This window comes from Oncorhynchus nerka, linkage group LG26 (assembly GCF_034236695.1).
Source record: "Oncorhynchus nerka isolate Pitt River linkage group LG26, Oner_Uvic_2.0, whole genome shotgun sequence".
NCBI lineage: Eukaryota > Metazoa > Chordata > Actinopteri > Salmoniformes > Salmonidae > Oncorhynchus > Oncorhynchus nerka.
In genome coordinates, this window is record NC_088421.1 from 11,511,623 (window position 1) to 11,537,339 (window position 25,717).

General features: G+C 46.0%; 1 protein-coding gene across 2 annotated transcripts in view; it reads right to left on the reverse strand.

Annotated features, from left to right (window-relative positions):
• Positions 1-8,495: 8,495 nt before the first annotated feature.
• Positions 8,496-25,717, reverse strand: part of LOC115110283 (signal transducer and activator of transcription 5B-like) — a 115,606-nt gene continuing 98,384 nt past the window's right edge. For both annotated transcript variants that reach the window (XM_065010084.1, XM_065010085.1), the window contains exon 20: positions 8,496-9,868. In XM_065010084.1, coding sequence (XP_064866156.1) covers positions 9,745-9,868 — 124 coding nt within the window. In that variant the 3' untranslated portion in view covers positions 8,496-9,744. The remainder of the gene's footprint in view (positions 9,869-25,717) is intronic.

The following is a 25,717-nucleotide window of genomic DNA, read 5'->3' on the forward strand; positions in this document are numbered from 1 at the left end:
AGAGAGAGAGAGAGAGAGAGAGAGAGAGAGAGAGAGAGTGAGAAAGAAAGAGAGAGAGAGGGAGATGTTGGTGGAATGAACACATTGGGGAGGAAAATTAAGAACAATGGGGTGGATGGAAAGATTGAGGAAAGGTGAGAAGGAGAGATGGAGGTGAGGGATACTACTGATGAGAAAAATAAGTCAAGAAGGAAGGGGAGAGGTTGGGTTGAGGTAGCTCTCTCGCTGTCTCTCTCTCTCTCTCTCTCTCTCTCTCTCTCACTCTGATTCATGTATTATGCATCTTCAGAAATAAGTCCTGCTCCAAGCCTTCCAGCCAGGCTGTCTCACTTTAATCTTCAAATTCCTTTGGCTCCCACGCCTCAAACAGGAGCCCCTCCAGGACCCACACGGAGGAACCACACTAGGACTTATTAACCAAGGACCTTATCATATGCTGCATCACTGCAAACTGGTGTGCTAACACTCCTCCAACTTAGGGAAGAAAGACGTAAGAGCAGATGAGGATGGTCCTACTCTACTGGGGATGAGAATGGAATTATTATTAGTGAGAGCTGGAGAGAGAGAGAGAGAGAGAGAGAGAGAGAGAGAGAGAGAGAGAGAGTACAAGAGAGGCTGTGAGAGATCAACAGAAAAGGAAATGGAAAGCAGTTGCAGCGTTGCTTTCCATTTGACTATCATGCCACTAACAATTAAATCACAACCTGGTTGATTTCCATTGAAGTTGCTTGTAGCTTCCTGTGACAGGAAGTGAACCGGAGTTGTGCTGTCTCTCTTCCCCTCCCTTCGCCCCCACGTGAACCACAGACATATGAAGGGATAGCCATCCATACATCCCCCCACCTTCGACCCTGATCCTTCGAGCCCCTCTCCAGGAGAAGCCAGATAATTTTTTGCTGTATATATGTGACCCGGCCATATCTTGTATTGAAGACATTTGACCACAGACGTTATGACCCTCTTACCTCATTCAGGCATGGTGAGAATGATTATGTATCAATACAGGAAATCAAGTTATTGATTACAAATGGATAGGGTATTCTTGTTTACCAATGCACAACATATAGAAAATAATAGCTACAGGGGTTTGTCTACACAAGAGAAGCAGTTCTACCTAACAGAATCAGTTGAAGATGCTACGTCTTGTCAGGGGGAATAGTGTTTGTTACGAGAGGGAACTCTGACACAGGATGAGGCTGAATAATCCCCAAAGGTGTCATTTGTTTATTTGTGAAGTGAGCTGAGACTCCCCGCAGCAGGGGGTCTGAGGGCATTCCTCCCAGAGCATAACCATCATACTTTCTGTTTCTCTTACACATCACTTCCTGTGCTCACTCACATGACCTCTGTGGAGGGAGGTAATTAAACTCATTCCTTAAACACCCTCCGTGTTAACACTCTTTACTTATCAATCAGAGCAGGGCTGGGGTTTTCTGTCCCGTCCTACAGCGACTGTGTCTGGGCTGGGGTTTTCTGTCCCGTCCTACAGCGACTGTGTCTGGGCTGGGGTTTTCTGTCCCGTCCTACAGCGACTGTGTCTCTGGGCTGGGGTTTTCTGTCCCGTCCTACAGCGACTGTGTCTGGGCTGGGGTTTTCTGTCAGCGACTGTGTCTGGGCTGGGGTTTTCTGTCCCGTCCTACAGCGACTGTGTCTCTGGGCTGGGGTTTTCTGTCCCGTCCTACAGCGACTGTGTCTGGGCTGGGGTTTTCTGTCCCGTCCTACAGCGACTGTGTCTGGGCTGGGGTTTTCTGTCCCGTCCTACAGCGACTGTGTCTGGGCTGGGGTTTTCTGTCCCGTCCTACAGCGACTGTGTCTGGGCTGGGGTTTTCTGTCCCGTCCTACAGCGACTGTGTCTGGGCTGGGGTTTTCTGTCCTACAGCGACTGTGTCTGGGCTGGGGTTTTCTGCGTCCTACAGCGACTGTGTCTGGGCTGGGGTTTTCTGTCCCGTCCTACAGCGACTGTGTCTGGGCTGGGGTTTTCTGTCCCGTCCTACAGCGACTGTGTCTGGGCTGGGGTTTTCTGTGTCCTACAGCGACTGTGTCTGGGCTGGGGTTTTCTGTCCCGTCAGCAGACTGTGTCTCTGGGCTGGGGTTTTCTGTCCCGTCCTACAGCGACTGTGTCTGGGCTGGGGTTTTCTGTCCTGGGGTTTTCTGTCCCCTACAGCGACTGTGTCTGGGCTGGGGTTTTCTGTCGTCTTACAGCGACTGTGTCTGGGCTGGGGTTTTCTGTCCCGTCCTACAGCGACTGTGTCTCTGGGCTGGGGTTTTCTGTCCCGTCCTACAGCGACTGTGTCTGGGCTGGGGTTTTCTGTTCCGTCCTACAGCGACTGTGTCTGGGCTGGGGTTTTCTGTCCCGTCCTACAGCGACTGTGTCTCTGGGCTGGGGTTTTCTGTCCCGTCCTACAGCGACTGTGTCTGGGCTGGGGTTTTCTGTCCCGTCCTACAGCGACTGTGTCTGGGCTGTGGTTTTCTGTCCCGTCCTACAGCGACTGTGTCTGGGCTGGGGTTTTCTGTCCCGTCCTACAGCGACTGTGTCTGGGCTGGGGTTTTCTGTCCCGTCCTACAGCGACTGTGTCTGGGCTGGGGTTTTCTGTCCCGTCCTACAGCGACTGTGTCTGGGCTGGGGTTTTCTGTCCCGTCCTACAGCGACTGTGTCTCTGGGCTGGGGTTTTCTGTCCCGTCCTACAGCGACTGTGTCTGGGCTGGGGTTTTCTGTGCCCCTTGTGCCTCGATTGGACCTCCTTCCACTGGCGCCCCTAATTACTGGAGTTGATGCAGAGATTCATTTGTATGCATAGACTAATACGATGGTAATTAGTGCCAATTTGCATCTTAATTATCTGATGAAAGATGTTTCCTGGGGAGGACGTGGCTAAATATTCACATTTTTGACCTGTAGGAGAGACTGAGAGACAGCTTTATTGAGCTGGGATGATGATATGAACCTAACAGAAGGGCTCATTTGAAAAAGCACGTCTGTCGTGGTTTTTCTATTCCTGTTACAACATGTTCATCTCGTGACATGTCCCACATGCATCCTATGTATACTGCTGACAGGCATTATGCTTCGTTTCAATGTTCATTCCATTCCCCGTGTTATTGCAGAGTGCAGGAATCACATTGGGCACTGAGGACCTCTAGTGGTCACAAGGTAGAACGAGAGGACGGATCCCATCTGCTACATTGTAAAAGCTGTTCATTTCAGTCCTGTGCAGCGAGGCTATACATAGCAGCTGGTGGGTGCCAGACTTGCAACTCTCCCAGAGCCTTTTATCTTGAGTATATCCAATCCAATGTCAAGTAAGATATGGCTGTGAATACCTTAATAATACTATATTTATATAGTATAACTTATTATACGACAGTATACAATATTCTACTGTAATCACCCCACACATTCACCCTCTGATTCAGAGGGGGTGGGTTAAATGTGGAAGATACATTTCAGTTGAAGGCATTCAGTTGTACAACTGACTAGGTATCCTCCTTTCCCTTTCACATGCCCTAAATACTCTAACCATTTCCTTTGCTGGAAGTACTGCTTTATTGTGTCAACGTTTCCGGTAATATTTCTGTTTGTTTTATCTGCAGAATTGTCTGTTGTCAACTGAAAGAAAACAGCGGTGTCCTCCTGTATACTGCATGTTTTCTATTTATTTTTCAATTGCCAATTTCGCCTTACTGCTGTGTTACATTGAATTGTATTCTCTGCCCAACGCTTTTAAAGCTGTTGTTGTGAATATTGAACAGTAACCAAGCAACCACGTGCAGTTTCGTATCCAAGCAACAGTCGCTCTCTGACCTCCAGACATGTCTAATGTTTTTAAAAATGGAAGAAAAAAAAAGATTAGAATATAGTAAATGTGATTGAGTTATTTGTTGAGAAGGCAAACAGTGGGTCTTGGATCTGTCTGTTCCATAGGAGATTGACAATCATAATATATTTTATAGTAATCAATGGGGTCAGAGTCGATTGCAGTTCATGCATTAGGTTAATTAAATTGTCTAATCACTGTTCCATGTCCCTTGGGCCCTGAGTGACAGGAGAGAAAAGCACCTCTGGCATTAAGGGGACAGTACATACCAGTCCGTTACTGTGTCTCAGAGACAATATGTGTTCCTGCCACAAGATAGCAGATGTGAGTTGCCACTGGACAACCGATCACATGAACCAGTGTGGAGGGAGATGGAGTGACATAAGGTTTAGAGGGAGAGAGAGATATAGACAGAGAGAATGGAAGAAAGGAAGAGGTGGATCAGAGACTGCATCTAAGCAGTGACATGTCAGTCCATCCAAGCCTAGATATAGGAAGAGGAAAGGGGCTTAGTTCAAATGGATGTCGTAACTTCTGATTGGACCTTTAAGGCAAATGGTAGGTTAATGAGGTGCAGTTCAATATCAACATCACTGCTGCATTGCATAGAGTCCCCTTATTTGCTTGTGATTATTGGTGTCTCTTCATTCAAGTACACCAAACGTATAGTGAGTGAGTATTTGTACAATTGCCCATCTAAATGCAGTTTGGCTTAGTGGGAAGTTAGAATCACAATGGTGCTTCAGTGCAATCTGATCTGATAATTATAATGTATAACATGCAGTGATCACAGGTCATGTCACTCAACAGAAGATTGCTGTATCCATGTGTTAGAGGTCAAGTGTAAACAGGCATGTAGTGCTGCTATGTTATAGCGGTGCTATTATGCCCACACCCAGTCAGAAGGCTGTTGAAAGGCTAGTCAGGGTTTGGGTCTATTGCTTTTTAATTCAGTCAATTCAGAAAGTAAACTAAATTCAATGCTTCAATGCTCAATGAGAAGAAATAAGAATTGGAATTTGAGTTTACATTCTGAATCGACTCTATTGAAATGGTCTCATGTACAGTATCGGTAAGGTGCAGTTCAGACTGACATGGAATGTGAACAAATAAACCATTACATTTATTCAGTCACAACTTATTTTTCATTATACATGTTACTGTTGAAATTATTTATAAAACTTGTTTCTTCAATTGCATTTTTTTTTGGAACACAACCGAAGTGCTAAAACCCAACCACAAACGTGGAACTAACACTGAACAGAACACAGAACTCATACACAGCTTCCAGAGTACATAGATTAACTAAGGTGAAGCAAAGATCCAAGTTTGAAATGATCAGAATAATGTAACAACAACAAAAAGGACACGTCACAAGAATTCCCATGTAGCTTTGACTCTTCAAAAAACATCAGTGAAATCAAGAACTACAAAGAAAAAAACTAGCTGCTTTGACCCGGGAAATGAAAGAAACAAAGATAAGGAAAAGACTAAATAATGTCAGCTGGACAAACACAAAAGCAACATTCTTCTGAATCCCGTTTGCAATATGGCTTTTTTCAGAAACTTCTGATGAAACCTAAGAGGTTGCAGTGGCTGCCATGTTCTACGTACACCCTCCTCAGGTCATGCAAGGGGATTACATTCAGAGGGGCATGCCACAGACGTACAGTATACTGTAATAAAATAGAATTATGGTACAGAAAATAAATTCATATATGCGTTATATAGGTAGCAGATGAGGCGGGTGGGAGGAGCTATAGGAGGATGGGCTCATTGTAATGGCTGAAACGGAATCAATGGAACAAATCAAAACACATAGAACATATGGAAACCACATGTTTGATACCGTTCCATTCCAGCCATTACAATAAGCCCATCCTCCTATAGCTCCTCCCACCAGCCTCCACTAATAGACAGAGACTCTATTTGTCTTTTTTTCATTTTTATGATACATCAACCAAGCATAGGGCTTCATTCCTGAGAGGGCAGAGCTTATGAGTAGAGGGGATGGGTTGTGTGTGTGTGTGTGTAATATGACTGTGGGGGTTGTGTGGTGTTGTTGTCGTCATGATATTGCCCAATGGTTCAGAAGTGCGTGTGTGTGTATGGGGGGAGTGTGGGGGTGAACAGCGTAGCCACGGCAACAGGTGGATCTATCGTTAAATGCTTTATTAAACTGCGGTAGCTAAAGTGTACTATGTGTAAAAGTGTACTAGACTAATCCTGCTGGGAGTATATGGAGACAGACCCACTACAACATCTTGGCTGAAAGACAGGGAGTGAGCCAGTGCCAAAATATCCCACATTTTAAGGTAGCAATGGCCTTCATGCTCAGGACTGATGAGTCAAGTGTTCAAGCGCCTCATATTGTCTGCACACATAGCTATATATCTGTACCTCAGGTTGTCAGTTGATGTTTTATGTTATATCACACAGAGACAGACATGCACATGCAGTAACAGTGACCAGTAATAACAGCAAACAGGAGACAGGCTTACTGACAGAGATAGACAGAGAGAGAAAAAAAACAGACTGAGGCAGACAGACAGGAGTACCATCACGGCTGGCTCCAGACATTAGCGATATAAGCGGTCGCTTAGGGCCCGGGCCGTTTAAAAAAAATTAAAAACTCAGTTGGGGTCTAAATTTACTGTTGAAAGTTAGAAGGTGAAGGTTCGAAATGTGGTTGTGCATCAGCAGTTTTTCTCCTCTTTTGTCACTGACAGTCACTTAATTAGCCATGTCCGCTAACAGCTAGTTAGTCAAGCTAGTCAAACTCACTCAGATATCATTAACATGACATAAGTAATGGCAAAATCTGTGGAATTACAGGAAATTTGCTTTAGAACTGCAAAAATGTATCTTCACACCATGGCAAAACTGGTAGCATTGCAGGGAATTAGCATTAAATGTTCAAAACATGCATCTCTGCCCCATGGTAAAATGAGTTGAATTAGATCTCCACTAGTCATCTCAGGTCTATGGATTGAGTAGTTAGTGTACTTCAGCAGATGCACAATACTAAGCCAATAAGGACCCAGTATAGAGACTCTTCTACCATCAGTCCTAGCAATGAACTTTCCTTCAGATCTCCCAACTAAACCCCAACCTCCACACACACCCCAGTGACCTCAGTTCCCCTACACACATCCAAACAGCTCCCCAAATACACTGCTCAAAAAAATAAAGGGAACACTAAAATAACACATCCTAGATCTGAATGAATGAAATATTATTATTAAATACTTTTTTCTTTACATAGTTGAATGTGCTGACAACAAAATCACACAAAAATTATCAATGAAAATCAAATTTATCAACTCATGGAGGTCTGGATTTGGAGTCACACTCAAAATTAAAGTGGAAAACCACACTACAGGCTGATCCAACTTTGATGTAATGTCCTTAAAACAAGTCAAAATGAGGCTCAGTAGTGTGTGTGGCCTCCACGTGCCTATATGACCTCCCTACAACGCTTGGGCATGCTCCTGATGAGGTGGCGGATGGTCTCCTGAGGGATCTCCTCCCAGACATGGACTAAAGCATCCTCCAACTCCTGGACAGTCTGTGATGCAACGTGGCGTTGGTGGATGGAGCGAGACATGATGTCCCAGATGTGCTAAATTGGATTCAGGTCTGGGGAATGGGCGGGCCAGTCCATAGCATCAATGCCTTCCTCTTGCAGGAACTGCTGACACACTCCAGTCACATGAGGTCTAGCATTGTCTTGCATTAGGAGGAACCCAGGGCCAACCGCACCAGCATATGGTCTCACAAGGGGTCTGAGGATCTCATCTCGGTACTTAATGGCAGTCAGGCTACCTCTGGCGAGCACATGGAGGGCTGTGCGGCCCCCAAAGAAATGCCACCCCACACCATGACTGACCCACCGCCAAACCGGTCATGCTGGAGGTGCTGGAGGTGGTTGCAGGCAGCAGAATGTTCTCCATGGCATCTCCAGACTCTGTCACGTCTGTCACATGTGCTCAGTGTGAACCTGCTTTCATCTGTCGCCAGTGGCCAGTGGCGAATTTGCCAATCTTGGTGTTCTCTGGCAAATGCCAAACGTCCTGCACAGTGTTGGGCTGTAAGCACAACCCCCACCTGTGGACGTCGGGCCCTCATACCACCCTCATGGAGTCTGTTTCTGACCGTTTGAGCAGACACATGCACATTTGTGGCCTGCTGTCATTTTTGAGGGTCAGTGCTTTTGCGGAGGTAGCGGTCCTGCTGCTGGGTTGTTGCCCTCCTACGGCCTCCTCCACGTTTCCTGATGTACTGGCCTGTCTCCTGGTAGCGCCTCCATGCTCTGGACACTACGCTGACAGACACAGCAAACCTTCTTGCCACAGCTCGCATTGATGTGCCATCCTGGATGAGCTGCACTACCTGAGCCACTTGTGTGGGTTGTAGACTCCTTCTCATGCTACCACTAGAGTGAAAGCACCGCCAGCATTCAAAAGTGACCAAAACATCAGCCAGGAAGCATAGGAACTGAGAAGTGGTCTGTGGTCCCCATCTGCAGAACCATTCCTTTATTGGGGGTGTCTTGCTAATTGCCTATAATTTCCACCTGTTGTCTATTCCATTTGCACAACAGCATGTGAAATTTATTGTCAATCAGTGTTGCTTCCTAAGCGGACAGTTTGATTTCACAGAAGTGTGATTGACTTGGAGTTACATTGTGTTGTTTAAGTGTTCCCTTTATTTTTTTGAGCAGTGTAGATTGCCAACACTAGACGTCACAACTAATAACAAGACATGACCAAATTAGTTGTTTAAAAAACCGGACAGACAGACAGACAGACAGACAGACAGACAGACAGACAGACAGACAGACAGACAGACAGGTAATGAGAGGTAACGATGATGGCACATACATCATCTACAGGGGTATAGAGGTGAGCTAGATAGAGGACTCATCTTTGTATCTGAGCCATTAAAGTGTCTGTGTGACAGTATGGGCAGGACCGTTGGGGTACTAAAGTAGTACATGTTATTCTTCTTCATTGGCTGATTGCTCCCAAACCATAGGAATCCCCCCCCCCAGTTGACAACTTTAAAATGGTGGAAGACCTCAATGGCAATGGCCATGTTAAAAACAGGTTATATAAATGATGAGTCCTGTATCTATCTCTATGGGCTGTCCAGAGACCGAGTGGCCATGCTGGATACATGCTTGTATTTACATTACATCTGTGTGCAAATAAAGGAAACTGAAATATCCCTGTGAGTGTAGAGGTGGCCCAAAGTCCCCAAGTTTCAGCTGGAGCTGATGTATGTTATGCAACAGTGTGTGCGTGTGTGTGTGATGCATCCTTGTGTGCGTGTGTGTGTGTGTGAGACATAGATACTCGGTGTGCTCTGAGAATGAAATGAGAGCCATTCTGCTTGGAGTTTAGTGTGTAAAGATTCAGAATTATTATACTACTAATTGAAACTTCCCTTAGCAACAAATCCGATGATGTTGTCAATAACAACAACAAATTCTTCATTTAAGTTTTTCTCTTTTTTGGCAGAATTAAAAAACTCTGTTGATAAACCATTTACAATAATAAAATAACTAAACAAAAACAAAAACATTTAAACAAACTGCTTAAATGACTTCATACCGGTTGTGGCTCTTCAAAAATCTGTGTTAGAATTTTGACCAAATGAAAATACATACGTGTATTGAATGATTTTTTTGTATACATGGTGGTTTTTGCATTTATACCTAGTCTGTTTTACAGATACGCACGGAGACAAACTGAAAAAAGGTCACTGACATGCAGTTCGCTTGCTGAGAAGAAAAAAACAAACATTATTAACATTTCACATTATAGCTATCTGAAATAAAACAGGAGGAAAGGAATGGAATTAAACCATCAGAAATGTCAAAAGGTGCGGGGTTCTTTTGTTGGTGTCAGGGGTCAGAGATTGAGGGTCACGACTGCTGGCCGCTCCATTGGCTCTCCATCGGTCGCCGCAGCAGCTCCTCGACGTGTCGCGCCACGTCCATGGTGTCATCCAGGTCAAAGTCACCGTCAGCATCTAACATGGAGTCACTCCTGTCACAACACAGGAACCAGTTAGTAACACAGGGTATCAGACACACACCTCACAACACAGGAACCAGTTAGTAACACAGGGTATCAGACACACACACCTCACAACACAGGAACCAGTTAGTAACACAGGGTATCAGACACACACACCTCACAACACAGGAACCAGTTAGTAACACAGGGTATCAGACACAAACCTCACAACACAGGAACCAGTTAGTAACACAGGGTATCAGACACACACCTCACAACACAGGAACCAGTTAGTAACACAGGGTATCAGACACACACACCTCACAACACAGGAACCAGTTAGTAACACAGGGTATCAGACACACACACCTCACAACACAGGAACCAGTTAGTAACACAGGGTATCAGACACACACACCTCACAACACAGGAACCAGTTAGTAACACAGGGTATCATACACACACCTCACAACACAGGAACCAGTTAGTAACACAGGGGATCAGACACACACCTCACAACACAGGAACCAGTTAGTAACACAGGGTATCAGACACACACACCTCACAACACAGGAACCAGTTAGTAACACAGGGTATCAGACACACACCTCACAACACAGGAACCAGTTAGTAACACAGGGTATCAGACACACACACCTCACAACACAGGAACCAGTTAGTAACACAGGGTATCAGACACACACATCTCACAACACAGGAACCAGTTAGTAACACAGGGTATCAGACACACACCTCACAACACAGGAACCAGTTAGTAACACAGGGTATCAGACACACACCTCACAACACAGGAACCAGTTAGTAACACAGGGTATCAGACACACACATCTCACAACACAGGAACCAGTTAGTAACACAGGGTATCAGACACACACCTCACAACACAGGAACCAGTTAGTAACACAGGGTATCAGACACACACCTCACAACACAGGAACCAGTTAGTAACACAGGGTATCAGACACACACATCTCACAACACAGGAACCAGTTAGTAACACAGGGTATCATACACACACCTCACAACACAGGAACCAGTTAGTAACACAGGGTATCAGACACACACCTCACAACACAGGAACCAGTTAGTAACACAGGGTATCAGGCACACACCTCACAACACAGGAACCAGTTAGTAACACAGGGTATCAGACACACACCTCACAACACAGGAACCAGTTAGTAACACAGGGTATCAGACACACACCTCTCACAACACAGGAACCAGTTAGTAACACAGGGTATCAGACACACACCTCACAACACAGGAACCAGTTAGTAACACAGGGTATCAGACACACACACCTCACAACACAGGAACCAGTTAGTAACACAGGGTATCAGACACACACATCTCACAACACAGGAACCAGTTAGTAACACAGGGTATCAGACACACACCTCACAACACAGGAACCAGTTAGTAACACAGGGTATCAGACACACACCTCACAACACAGGAACCAGTTAGTAACACAGGGTATCAGACACACACCTCACAACACAGGAACCAGTTAGTAACACAGGCCATCAGACACACACCTCACAACACAGGAACCAGTTAGTAACACAGGGTATCAGACACACACCTCACAACACAGGAACCAGTTAGTAACACAGGCCATCAGACACACACACCTCACAACACAGGAACCAGTTAGTAACACAGGGTATCAGACACACACCTCCCAACACAGGAACCAGTTAGTAACACAGGGTATCAGACACACACCTCACAACACAGGAACCAGTTAGTAACACAGGGTATCAGACACACACCTCACAACAGAGGAACCAGTTAGTAACACAGGCCATCAGACACACACACCTCACAACACAGGAACCAGTTAGTAACACAGGGTATCAGAAACACACATCTCACAACACAGGAACCAGTTAGTAACACAGGGTATCAGACACACACCTCACAACACAGGAACCAGTTAGTAGCACAGGGTATCAGACACACACACCTCACAACACAGGAACCAGTTAGTAACACAGGATATCAGACACACACCTCACAACACAGGAACCAGTTAGTAACACAGGGTATCAGACACACACATCTCACAACACAGGAACCAGTTAGTAACACAGGGTATCAGACACACACCTCACAACACAGGAACCAGTTAGTAACACAGGGTATCAGACACACACCTCACAACACAGGAACCAGTTAGTAACACAGGGTATCAGAAACACACCTCACAACACAGGAACCAGTTAGTAACACAGGCCATCAGACACACACCTCACAACACAGGAACCAGTTAGTAACACAGGGTATCAGACACACACCTCACAACACAGGAACCAGTTAGTAACACAGGCCATCAGACACACACACCTCACAACACAGGAACCAGTTAGTAACACAGGCCATCAGACACACACCTCACAACACAGGAACCAGTTAGTAACACAGGGTATCAGACACACACATCTCACAACACAGGAACCAGTTAGTAACACAGGGTATCAGACACACACATCTCACAACACAGGAACCAGTTAGTAACACAGGGTATCAGACACACACCTCACAACACAGGAACCAGTTAGTAACACAGGGTATCAGACACACACATCTCACAACACAGGAACCAGTTAGTAACACAGGGTATCAGACACACACCTCACAACACAGGAACCAGTTAGTAACACAGGGTATCAGACACACACATCTCACAACACAGGAACCAGTTAGTAACACAGGGTATCAGAAACACACCTCACAACACAGGAACCAGTTAGTAACACAGGGTATCAGACAAACACACCTCACAACACAGGAATCAGTTAGTAACACAGGGTATCAGACACACACCTCACAACACAGGAACCAGTTAGTAACACAGGCCATCAGACACACACCTCACAACACAGGAACCAGTTAGTAACACAGGGTATCAGACACACACCTCACAACACAGCAACCAGTTAGTAACACAGGGTATCAGAAACACACCTCACAACACAGGAACCAGTTAGTAACACAGGCCATCAGACACACACCTCACAACACAGGAACCAGTTAGTAACACAGGGTATCAGACACACACCTCACAACACAGGAACCAGTTAGTAACACAGGCCATCAGACACACACACCTCACAACACAGGAACCAGTTAGTAACACAGGGTATCAGACACACACACCTCACAACACAGGAACCAGTTAGTAACACAGGGTATCAGACACACACCTCACAACACAGGAACCAGTTAGTAACACAGGGTATCAGACACACACCTCACAACACAGGAACCAGTTAGTAACACAGGGTATCAGACACACACACCTCACAACACAGGAACCAGTTAGTAACACAGGGTATCAGACACACACACCTCACAACACAGGAACCAGTTAGTAACACAGGGTATCAGACACACACACCTCACAACACAGGAACCAGTTAGCAACACAGGGTATCAGACACACACACCTCACAACACAGGAACCAGTTAGTAACACAGGGTATCAGACACACACCTCACAACACAGGAACCAGTTAGTAACACAGGGTATCAGACACACACACCTCACAACACAGGAACCAGTTAGTAACACAGGGTATCAGACACACACACCTCACAACACAGGAACCAGTTAGTAACACAGGGTATCAGACACACACCTCACAACACAGGAACCAGTTAGTAACACAGGGTATCAGACACACACATCTCACAACACAGGAACCAGTTAGTAACACAGGGTATCAGACACACACCTCACAACACAGGAACCAGTTAGTAACACAGGGTATCAGACACACACATCACAACACAGGAACCAGTTAGTAACACAGGGTATCAGACACACACATCTCACAACACAGGAACCAGTTAGTAACACAGGGTATCATACACACACCTCACAACACAGGAACCAGTTAGTAACACAGGCCATCAGACACACACCTCACAACACAGGAACCAGTTAGTAACACAGGGTATCAGGCACACACCTCACAACACAGGAACCAGTTAGTAACACAGGGTATCAGACACACACCTCACAACACAGGAACCAGTTAGTAACACAGGGTATCAGACACACACATCTCACAACACAGGAACCAGTTAGTAACACAGGGTATCAGACACACACCTCACAACACAGGAACCAGTTAGTAACACAGGGTATCAGACACACACACCTCACAACACAGGAACCAGTTAGTAACACAGGGTATCAGACACACACATCTCACAACACAGGAACCAGTTAGTAACACAGGGTATCAGACACACACCTCACAACACAGGAACCAGTTAGTAACACAGGGTATCAGACACACACATCTCACAACACAGGAACCAGTTAGTAACACAGGGTATCAGACACACACCTCACAACACAGGAACCAGTTAGTAACACAGGCCATCAGACACACACACCTCACAACACAGGAACCAGTTAGTAACACAGGGTATCAGACACACACATCTCACAACACAGGAACCAGTTAGTAACACAGGGTATCAGACACACACCTCACAACACAGGAACCAGTTAGTAGCACAGGGTATCAGACACACACACCTCACAACACAGGAACCAGTTAGTAACACAGGGTATCAGACACACACCTCACAACACAGGAACCAGTTAGTAACACAGGGTATCAGACACACACCTCACAACACAGGAACCAGTTAGTAACACAGGGTATCAGAAACACACCTCACAACACAGGAACCAGTTAGTAACACAGGCCATCAGACACACACCTCACAACACAGGAACCAGTTAGTAACACAGGGTATCAGACACACACCTCACAACACAGGAACCAGTTAGTAACACAGGCCATCAGACACACACACCTCACAACACAGGAACCAGTTAGTAACACAGGCCATCAGACACACACACCTCACAACACAGGAACCAGTTAGTAACACAGGGTATCAGACACACACATCTCACAACACAGGAACCAGTTAGTAACACAGGGTATCAGACACACACCTCACAACACAGGAACCAGTTAGTAACACAGGGTATCAGACACACACATCTCACAACACAGGAACCAGTTAGTAACACAGGGTATCAGACACACACCTCACAACACAGGAACCAGTTAGTAACACAGGGTATCAGACACACACCTCACAACACAGGAACCAGTTAGTAACACAGGGTATCAGACACACACCTCACAACACAGGAACCAGTTAGTAACACAGGGTATCAGACACACACATCTCACAACACAGGAACCAGTTAGTAACACAGGGTATCAGACACACACCTCACAACACAGGAACCAGTTAGTAACACAGGGTATCAGACACACACCTCACAACACAGGAACCAGTTAGTAACACAGGGTATCAGACACACACATCTCACAACACAGGAACCAGTTAGTAACACAGGGTATCAGAAACACACCTCACAACACAGGAACCAGTTAGTAACACAGGCCATCAGACACACACCTCACAACACAGGAACCAGTTAGTAACACAGGGTATCAGACACACACCTCACAACACAGGAACCAGTTAGTAACACAGGCCATCAGACACACACACCTCACAACACAGGAACCAGTTAGTAACACAGGCCATCAGACACACACACCTCACAACACAGGAACCAGTTAGTAACACAGGGTATCAGACACACACATCTCACAACACAGGAACCAGTTAGTAACACAGGGTATCAGACACACACATCTCACAACACAGGAACCAGTTAGTAACACAGGGTATCAGACACACACCTCACAACACAGGAACCAGTTAGTAACACAGGGTATCAGACACACACATCTCACAACACAGGAACCAGTTAGTAACACAGGGTATCAGACACACACCTCACAACACAGGAACCAGTTAGTAACACAGGGTATCAGACACACACATCTCACAACACAGGAACCAGTTAGTAACACAGGGTATCAGAAACACACCTCACAACACAGGAACCAGTTAGTAACACAGGGTATCAGACAAACACACCTCACAACACAGGAATCAGTTAGTAACACAGGGTATCAGACACACACCTCACAACACAGGAACCAGTTAGTAACACAGGCCATCAGACACACACCTCACAACACAGGAACCAGTTAGTAACACAGGGTATCAGACACACACCTCACAACACAGGAACCAGTTAGTAACACAGGGTATCAGAAACACACCTCACAACACAGGAACCAGTTAGTAACACAGGCCATCAGACACACACCTCACAACACAGGAACCAGTTAGTAACACAGGGTATCAGACACACACCTCACAACACAGGAACCAGTTAGTAACACAGGGTATCAGACACACACACCTCACAACACAGGAACCAGTTAGTAACACAGGGTATCAGACACACACACCTCACAACACAGGAACCAGTTAGTAACACAGGGTATCATACACACACCTCACAACACAGGAACCAGTTAGTAACACAGGGTATCAGACACACACCTCACAACACAGGAACCAGTTAGTAACACAGGGTATCAGACACACACCTCACAACACAGGAACCAGTTAGTAACACAGGGTATCAGACACACACACCTCACAACACAGGAACCAGTTAGCAACACAGGGTATCAGACACACACACCTCACAACACAGGAACCAGTTAGTAACACAGGGTATCATACACACACCTCACAACACAGGAACCAGTTAGTAACACAGGGTATCAGACACACACCTCACAACACAGGAACCAGTTAGTAACACAGGGTATCAGACACACACCTCACAACACAGGAACCAGTTAGTAACACAGGGTATCAGACACACACACCTCACAACACAGGAACCAGTTAGTAACACAGGGTATCAGACACACACACCTCACAACACAGGAACCAGTTAGTAACACAGGGTATCAGACACACACATCTCACAACACAGGAACCAGTTAGTAACACAGGGTATCAGAAACACACCTCACAACACAGGAACCAGTTAGTAACACAGGGTATCAGACAAACACACCTCACAACACAGGAATCAGTTAGTAACACAGGGTATCAGACACACACCTCACAACACAGGAACCAGTTAGTAACACAGGCCATCAGACACACACCTCACAACACAGGAACCAGTTAGTAACACAGGGTATCAGACACACACCTCACAACACAGGAACCAGTTAGTAACACAGGGTATCAGACACACACCTCACAACACAGGAACCAGTTAGTAACACAGGCCATCAGACACACACCTCACAACACAGGAACCAGTTAGTAACACAGGCCATCAGACACACACACCTCACAACACAGGAACCAGTTAGTAACACAGGGTATCAGACACACACATCTCACAACACAGGAACCAGTTAGTAACACAGGGTATCAGACACACACATCTCACAACACAGGAACCAGTTAGTAACACAGGGTATCAGACACACACCTCACAACACAGGAACCAGTTAGTAACACAGGGTATCAGACACACACATCTCACAACACAGGAACCAGTTAGTAACACAGGGTATCAGACACACACCTCACAACACAGGAACCAGTTAGTAACACAGGGTATCAGACACACACATCTCACAACACAGGAACCAGTTAGTAACACAGGGTATCAGAAACACACCTCACAACACAGGAACCAGTTAGTAACACAGGGTATCAGACAAACACACCTCACAACACAGGAATCAGTTAGTAACACAGGGTATCAGACACACACCTCACAACACAGGAACCAGTTAGTAACACAGGCCATCAGACACACACCTCACAACACAGGAACCAGTTAGTAACACAGGGTATCAGACACACACCTCACAACACAGGAACCAGTTAGTAACACAGGGTATCAGAAACACACCTCACAACACAGGAACCAGTTAGTAACACAGGCCATCAGACACACACCTCACAACACAGGAACCAGTTAGTAACACAGGGTATCAGACACACACCTCACAACACAGGAACCAGTTAGTAACACAGGGTATCAGACACACACACCTCACAACACAGGAACCAGTTAGCAACACAGGGTATCAGACACACACACCTCACAACACAGGAACCAGTTAGTAACACAGGGTATCATACACACCTCACAACACAGGAACCAGTTAGTAACACAGGGTATCAGACACACACCTCACAACACAGGAACCAGTTAGTAACACAGGGTATCAGACACACACCTCACAACACAGGAACCAGTTAGTAACACAGGGTATCAGACACACACACCTCACAACACAGGAACCAGTTAGTAACACAGGGTATCAGACACACACACCTCACAACACAGGAACCAGTTAGTAACACAGGGTATCAGACACACACACCTCACAACACAGGAACCAGTTAGTAACACAGGGTATCATACACACACCTCACAACACAGGAACCAGTTAGTAACACAGGGTATCAGACACACACCTCACAACACAGGAACCAGTTAGTAACACAGGGTATCAGACACACACCTCACAACACAGGAACCAGTTAGTAACACAGGGTATCAGACACACACACCTCACAACACAGGAACCAGTTAGTAACACAGGGTATCAGACACACACACCTCACAACACAGGAACCAGTTAGTAACACAGGGTATCAGACACACACCTCACAACACAGGAACCAGTTAGCAACACAGGGTATCAGACACACACACCTCACAACACAGGAACCAGTTAGTAACACAGGGTATCATACACACACCTCACAACACAGGAACCAGTTAGTAACACAGGGTATCAGACACACACCTCACAACACAGGAACCAGTTAGTAACACAGGGTATCAGACACACACACCTCACAACACAGGAACCAGTTAGTAACACAGGGTATCAGACACACACACCTCACAACACAGGAACCAGTTAGTAACACAGGGTATCAGACACACACACCTCACAACACAGGAACCAGTTAGTAACACAGGGTATCAGACACACACATCTCACAACACAGGAACCAGTTAGTAACACAGGGTATCAGACACACACCTCACAACACAGGAACCAGTTAGTAACACAGGGTATCAGACACACACATCACAACACAGGAACCAGTTAGTAACACAGGGTATCAGACACACACATCTCACAACACAGGAACCAGTTAGTAACACAGGGTATCATACACACACCTCACAACACAGGAACCAGTTAGTAACACAGGCCATCAGACACACACCTCACAACACAGGAACCAGTTAGTAACACAGGGTATCAGGCACACACCTCACAACACAGGAACCAGTTAGTAACACAGGGTATCAGACACACACCTCACAACACAGGAACCAGTTAGTAACACAGGGTATCAGACACACACATCTCACAACACAGGAACCAGTTAGTAACACAGGGTATCAGACACACACCTCACAACACAGGAACCAGTTAGTAACACAGGGTATCAGACACACACACCTCACAACACAGGAACCAGTTAGTAACACAGGGTATCAGACACACACATCTCACAACACAGGAACCAGTTAGTAACACAGGGTATCAGACACACACCTCACAACACAGGAACCAGTTAGTAACACAGGGTATCAGACACACACATCTCACAACACAGGAACCAGTTAGTAACACAGGGTATCAGACACACACCTCACAACACAGGAACCAGTTAGTAACACAGGCCATCAGACACACACACCTCACAACACAGGAACCAGTTAGTAACACAGGGTATCAGACACACACATCTCACAACACAGGAACCAGTTAGTAACACAGGGTATCAGAACACACCTCACAACACAGGAACCAGTTAGTAGCACAGGGTATCAGACACACACACCTCACAACACAGGAACCAGTTAGTAACACAGGGTATCAGACACACACCTCACAACACAGGAACCAGTTAGTAACACAGGGTATCAGACACACACCTCACAACACAGGAACCAGTTAGTAACACAGGGTATCAGAAACACACCTCACAACACAGGAACCAGTTAGTAACACAGGCCATCAGACACACACCTCACAACACAGGAACCAGTTAGTAACACAGGGTATCAGACACACACCTCACAACACAGGAACCAGTTAGTAACACAGGCCATCAGACACACACACCTCACAACACAGGAACCAGTTAGTAACACAGGCCATCAGACACACACACCTCACAACACAGGAACCAGTTAGTAACACAGGGTATCAGACACACACATCTCACAACACAGGAACCAGTTAGTAACACAGGGTATCAGACACACACCTCACAACACAGGAACCAGTTAGTAACACAGGGTATCAGACACACACATCTCACAACACAGGAACCAGTTAGTAACACAGGGTATCAGACACACACCTCACAACACAGGAACCAGTTAGTAACACAGGGTATCAGACACACCTCACAACACAGGAACCAGTTAGTAACACAGGGTATCAGACACACACACCTCACAACACAGGAACCAGTTAGTAACACAGGGTATCAGACACACACATCTCACAACACAGGAACCAGTTAGTAACACAGGGTATCAGACACACACCTCACAACACAGGAACCAGTTAGTAACACAGGGTATCAGACACACACCTCACAACACAGGAACCAGTTAGTAACACAGGGTATCAGACACACACATCTCACAACACAGGAACCAGTTAGTAACACAGGGTATCAGACACACACCTCACAACACAGGAACCAGTTAGTAACACAGGCCATCAGACACACACCTCACAACACAGGAACCAGTTAGTAACACAGGGTATCAGGCACACACCTCACAACACAGGAACCAGTTAGTAACACAGGGTATCATACACACACCTCACAACACAGGAACCAGTTAGTAACACAGGGTATCAGACACACAAATCTCACAACACAGGAACCAGTTAGTAACACAGGGTATCAGACACACACCTCACAACACAGGAACCAGTTAGTAACACAGGGTATCAGACACACACACCTCACAACACAGGAACCAGTTAGTAACACAGGGTATCAGACACACACATCTCACAACACAGGAACCAGTTAGTAACACAGGGTATCAGACACACACCTCACAACACAGGAACCAGTTAGTAACACAGGGTATCAGACACACACATCTCACAACACAGGAACCAGTTAGTAACACAGGGTATCAGACACACACCTCACAACACAGGAACCAGTTAGTAACACAGGCCATCAGACACACACACCTCACAACACAGGAACCAGTTAGTAACACAGGGTATCAGACACACACATCTCACAACACAGGAACCAGTTAGTAACACAGGGTATCAGACACACACCTCACAACACAGGAACCAGTTAGTAGCACAGGGTATCAGACACACACACCTCACAACACAGGAACCAGTTAATAACACAGGATATCAGACACACACCTCACAACACAGGAACCAGTTAGTAACACAGGGTATCAGACACACACATCTCACAACACAGGAACCAGTTAGTAACACAGGGTATCAGACACACACCTCACAACACAGGAACCAGTTAGTAACACAGGGTATCAGACACACACATCTCACAACACAGGAACCAGTTAGTAACACAGGGTATCAGACACACACCTCACAACACAGGAACCAGTTAGTAACACAGGGTATCAGACACACACACCTCACAACACAGGAACCAGTTAGTAACACAGGGTATCAGAAACACACCTCACAACACAGGAACCAGTTAGTAACACAGGCCATCAGACACACACCTCACAACACAGGAACCAGTTAGTAACACAGGGTATCAGACACACACCTCACAACACAGGAACCAGTTAGTAACACAGGCCATCAGACACACACACCTCACAACACAGGAACCAGTTAGTAACACAGGCCATCAGACACACACACCTCACAACACAGGAACCAGTTAGTAACACAGGGTATCAGACACACACATCTCACAACACAGGAACCAGTTAGTAACACAGGGTATCAGACACACACCTCACAACACAGGAACCAGTTAGTAACACAGGGTATCAGACACACACATCTCACAACACAGGAACCAGTTAGTAACACAGGGTATCAGACACACACCTCACAACACAGGAACCAGTTAGTAACACAGGGTATCAGACACACACCTCACAACACAGGAACCAGTTAGTAACACAGGGTATCAGACACACACATCTCACAACACAGGAACCAGTTAGTAACACAGGGTATCAGACACACACATCTCACAACACAGGAACCAGTTAGTAACACAGGGTATCAGACACACACCTCACAACACAGGAACCAGTTAGTAACACAGGGTATCAGACACACACCTCACAACACAGGAACCAGTTAGTAACACAGGGTATCAGACACACACATCTCACAACACAGGAACCAGTTAGTAACACAGGGTATCATACACACACCTCACAACACAGGAACCAGTTAGTAACACAGGCCATCAGACACACACCTCACAACACAGGAACCAGTTAGTAACACAGGGTATCAGGCACACACCTCACAACACAGGAACCAGTTAGTAACACAGGGTATCAGACACACACCTCACAACACAGGAACCAGTTAGTAACACAGGGTATCAGACACACACATCTCACAACACAGGAACCAGTTAGTAACACAGGGTATCAGACACACACCTCACAACACAGGAACCAGTTAGTAACACAGGGTATCAGACACACACCTCACAACACAGGAACCAGTTAGTAACACAGGGTATCAGACACACACATCTCACAACACAGGAACCAGTTAGTAACACAGGGTATCAGACACACACCTCACAACACAGGAACCAGTTAGTAGCACAGGGTATCAGACACACACACCTCACAACACAGGAACCAGTTAATAACACAGGATATCAGACACACACCTCACAACACAGGAACCAGTTAGTAACACAGGGTATCAGACACACACATCTCACAACACAAGAACCAGTTAGTAACACAGGGTATCAGACACACACCTCACAACACAGGAACCAGTTAGTAACACAGGGTATCAGACACACACCTCACAACACAGGAACCAGTTAGTAACACAGGGTATCAGAAACACACCTCACAACACAGGAACCAGTTAGTAACACAGGCCATCAGACACACACCTCACAACACAGGAACCAGTTAGTAACACAGGGTATCAGACACACACCTCACAACACAGGAACCAGTTAGTAACACAGGCCATCAGACACACACACCTCACAACACAGGAACCAGTTAGTAACACAGGCCATCAGACACACACACCTCACAACACAGGAACCAGTTAGTAACACAGGGTATCAGACACACACATCTCACAACACAGGAACCAGTTAGTAACACAGGGTATCAGACACACACCTCACAACACAGGAACCAGTTAGTAACACAGGGTATCAGACACACACACCTCACAACACAGGAACCAGTTAGTAACACAGGGTATCAGACACACACATCTCACAACACAGGAACCAGTTAGTAACACAGGGTATCAGACACACACCTCACAACACAGGAACCAGTTAGTAACACAGGGTATCAGACACACACATCTCACAACACAGGAACCAGTTAGTAACACAGGGTATCAGAAACACACCTCACAACACAGGAACCAGTTAGTAACCCAGGGTATCAGACAAACACACCTCACAACACAGGAATCAGTTAGTAACACAGGGTATCAGACACACACCTCACAACACAGGAACCAGTTAGTAACACAGGCTATCAGACACACACCTCACAACACAGGAATCAGTTAGTAACACAGGGTATCAGACACACACCTCACAACACAGGAACCAGTTAGTAACACAGGGTATCAGAAACACACCTCACAACACAGGAACCAGTTAGTAACACAGGGTATCAGACAAACACACCTCACAACACAGGAATCAGTTAGTAACACAGGGTATCAGACACACACCTCACAACACAGGAACCAGTTAGTAACACAGGCCATCAGACACACACCTCACAACACAGGAACCAGTTAGTAACACAGGGTATCAGACACACACCTCACAACACAGGAACCAGTTAGTAACACAGGCCATCAGACACACACCTCACAACACAGGAACCAGTTAGTAACACAGGCCATCAGACACACACACCTCACAACACAGGAACCAGTTAGTAACACAGGGTATCAGACACACACATCTCACAACACAGGAACCAGTTAGTAACACAGGGTATCAGACACACACCTCACAACACAGGAACCAGTTAGTAACACAGGGTATCAGACACACACACCTCACAACACAGGAACCAGTTAGTAACACAGGGTATCAGACACACACATCTCACAACACAGGAACCAGTTAGTAACACAGGGTATCAGACACACACCTCACAACACAGGAACCAGTTAGTAACACAGGGTATCAGACACACACATCTCACAACACAGGAACCAGTTAGTAACACAGGGTATCAGAAACACACCTCACAACACAGGAACCAGTTAGTAACACAGGGTATCAGACAAACACACCTCACAACACAGGAATCAGTTAGTAACACAGGGTATCAGACACACACCTCACAACACAGGAACCAGTTAGTAACACAGGCCATCAGACACACACCTCACAACACAGGAATCAGTTAGTAACACAGGGTATCAGACACACACATCTCACAACACAGGAACCAGTTAGTAACACAGGGTATCAGAAACACACCTCACAACACAGGAACCAGTTAGTAACACAGGGTATCAGACAAACACACCTCACAACACAGGAATCAGTTAGTAACACAGGGTATCAGACACACACCTCACAACACAGGAACCAGTTAGTAACACAGGCCATCAGACACACACCTCACAACACAGGAACCAGTTAGTAACACAGGGTATCAGACACACACCTCACAACACAGGAACCAGTTAGTAACACAGGCCATCAGACACACACACCTCACAACACAGGAACCAGTTAGTAACACAGGCCATCAGACACACACACCTCACAACACAGGAACCAGTTAGTAACACAGGGTATCAGACACACACATCTCACAACACAGGAACCAGTTAGTAACACAGGGTATCAGACACACACCTCACAACACAGGAACCAGTTAGTAACACAGGCCATCAGACACACACACCTCACAACACAGGAACCAGTTAGTAACACAGGGTATCAGACACACACATCTCACAACACAGGAACCAGTTAGTAACACATGGTATCAGACACACACCTCACAACACAGGAACCAGTTAGTAACACAGGGTATCAGACACACACATCTCACAACACAGGAACCAGTTAGTAACACAGGGTATCAGACACACACCTCACAACACAGGAACCAGTTAGTAACACAGGGTATCAGACACACACACCTCACAACACAGGAACCAGTTAGTAACACAGGGTATCAGACACACACATCTCACAACACAGGAACCAGTTAGTAACACAGGGTATCAGACACACACCTCACAACACAGGAACCAGTTAGTAACACAGGGTATCAGACACACACATCTCACAACACAGGAACCAGTTAGTAACACAGGGTATCAGAAACACACCTCACAACACAGGAACCAGTTAGTAACACAGGGTATCAGACAAACACACCTCACAACACAGGAATCAGTTAGTAACACAGGGTATCAGACACACACCTCACAACACAGGAACCAGTTAGTAACACAGGCCATCAGACACACACCTCACAACACAGGAACCAGTTAGTAACACAGGGTATCAGACACACACCTCACAACACAGGAACCAGTTAGTAACACAGGGTATCAGAAACACACCTCACAACACAGGAACCAGTTAGTAACACAGGCCATCAGACACACACCTCACAACACA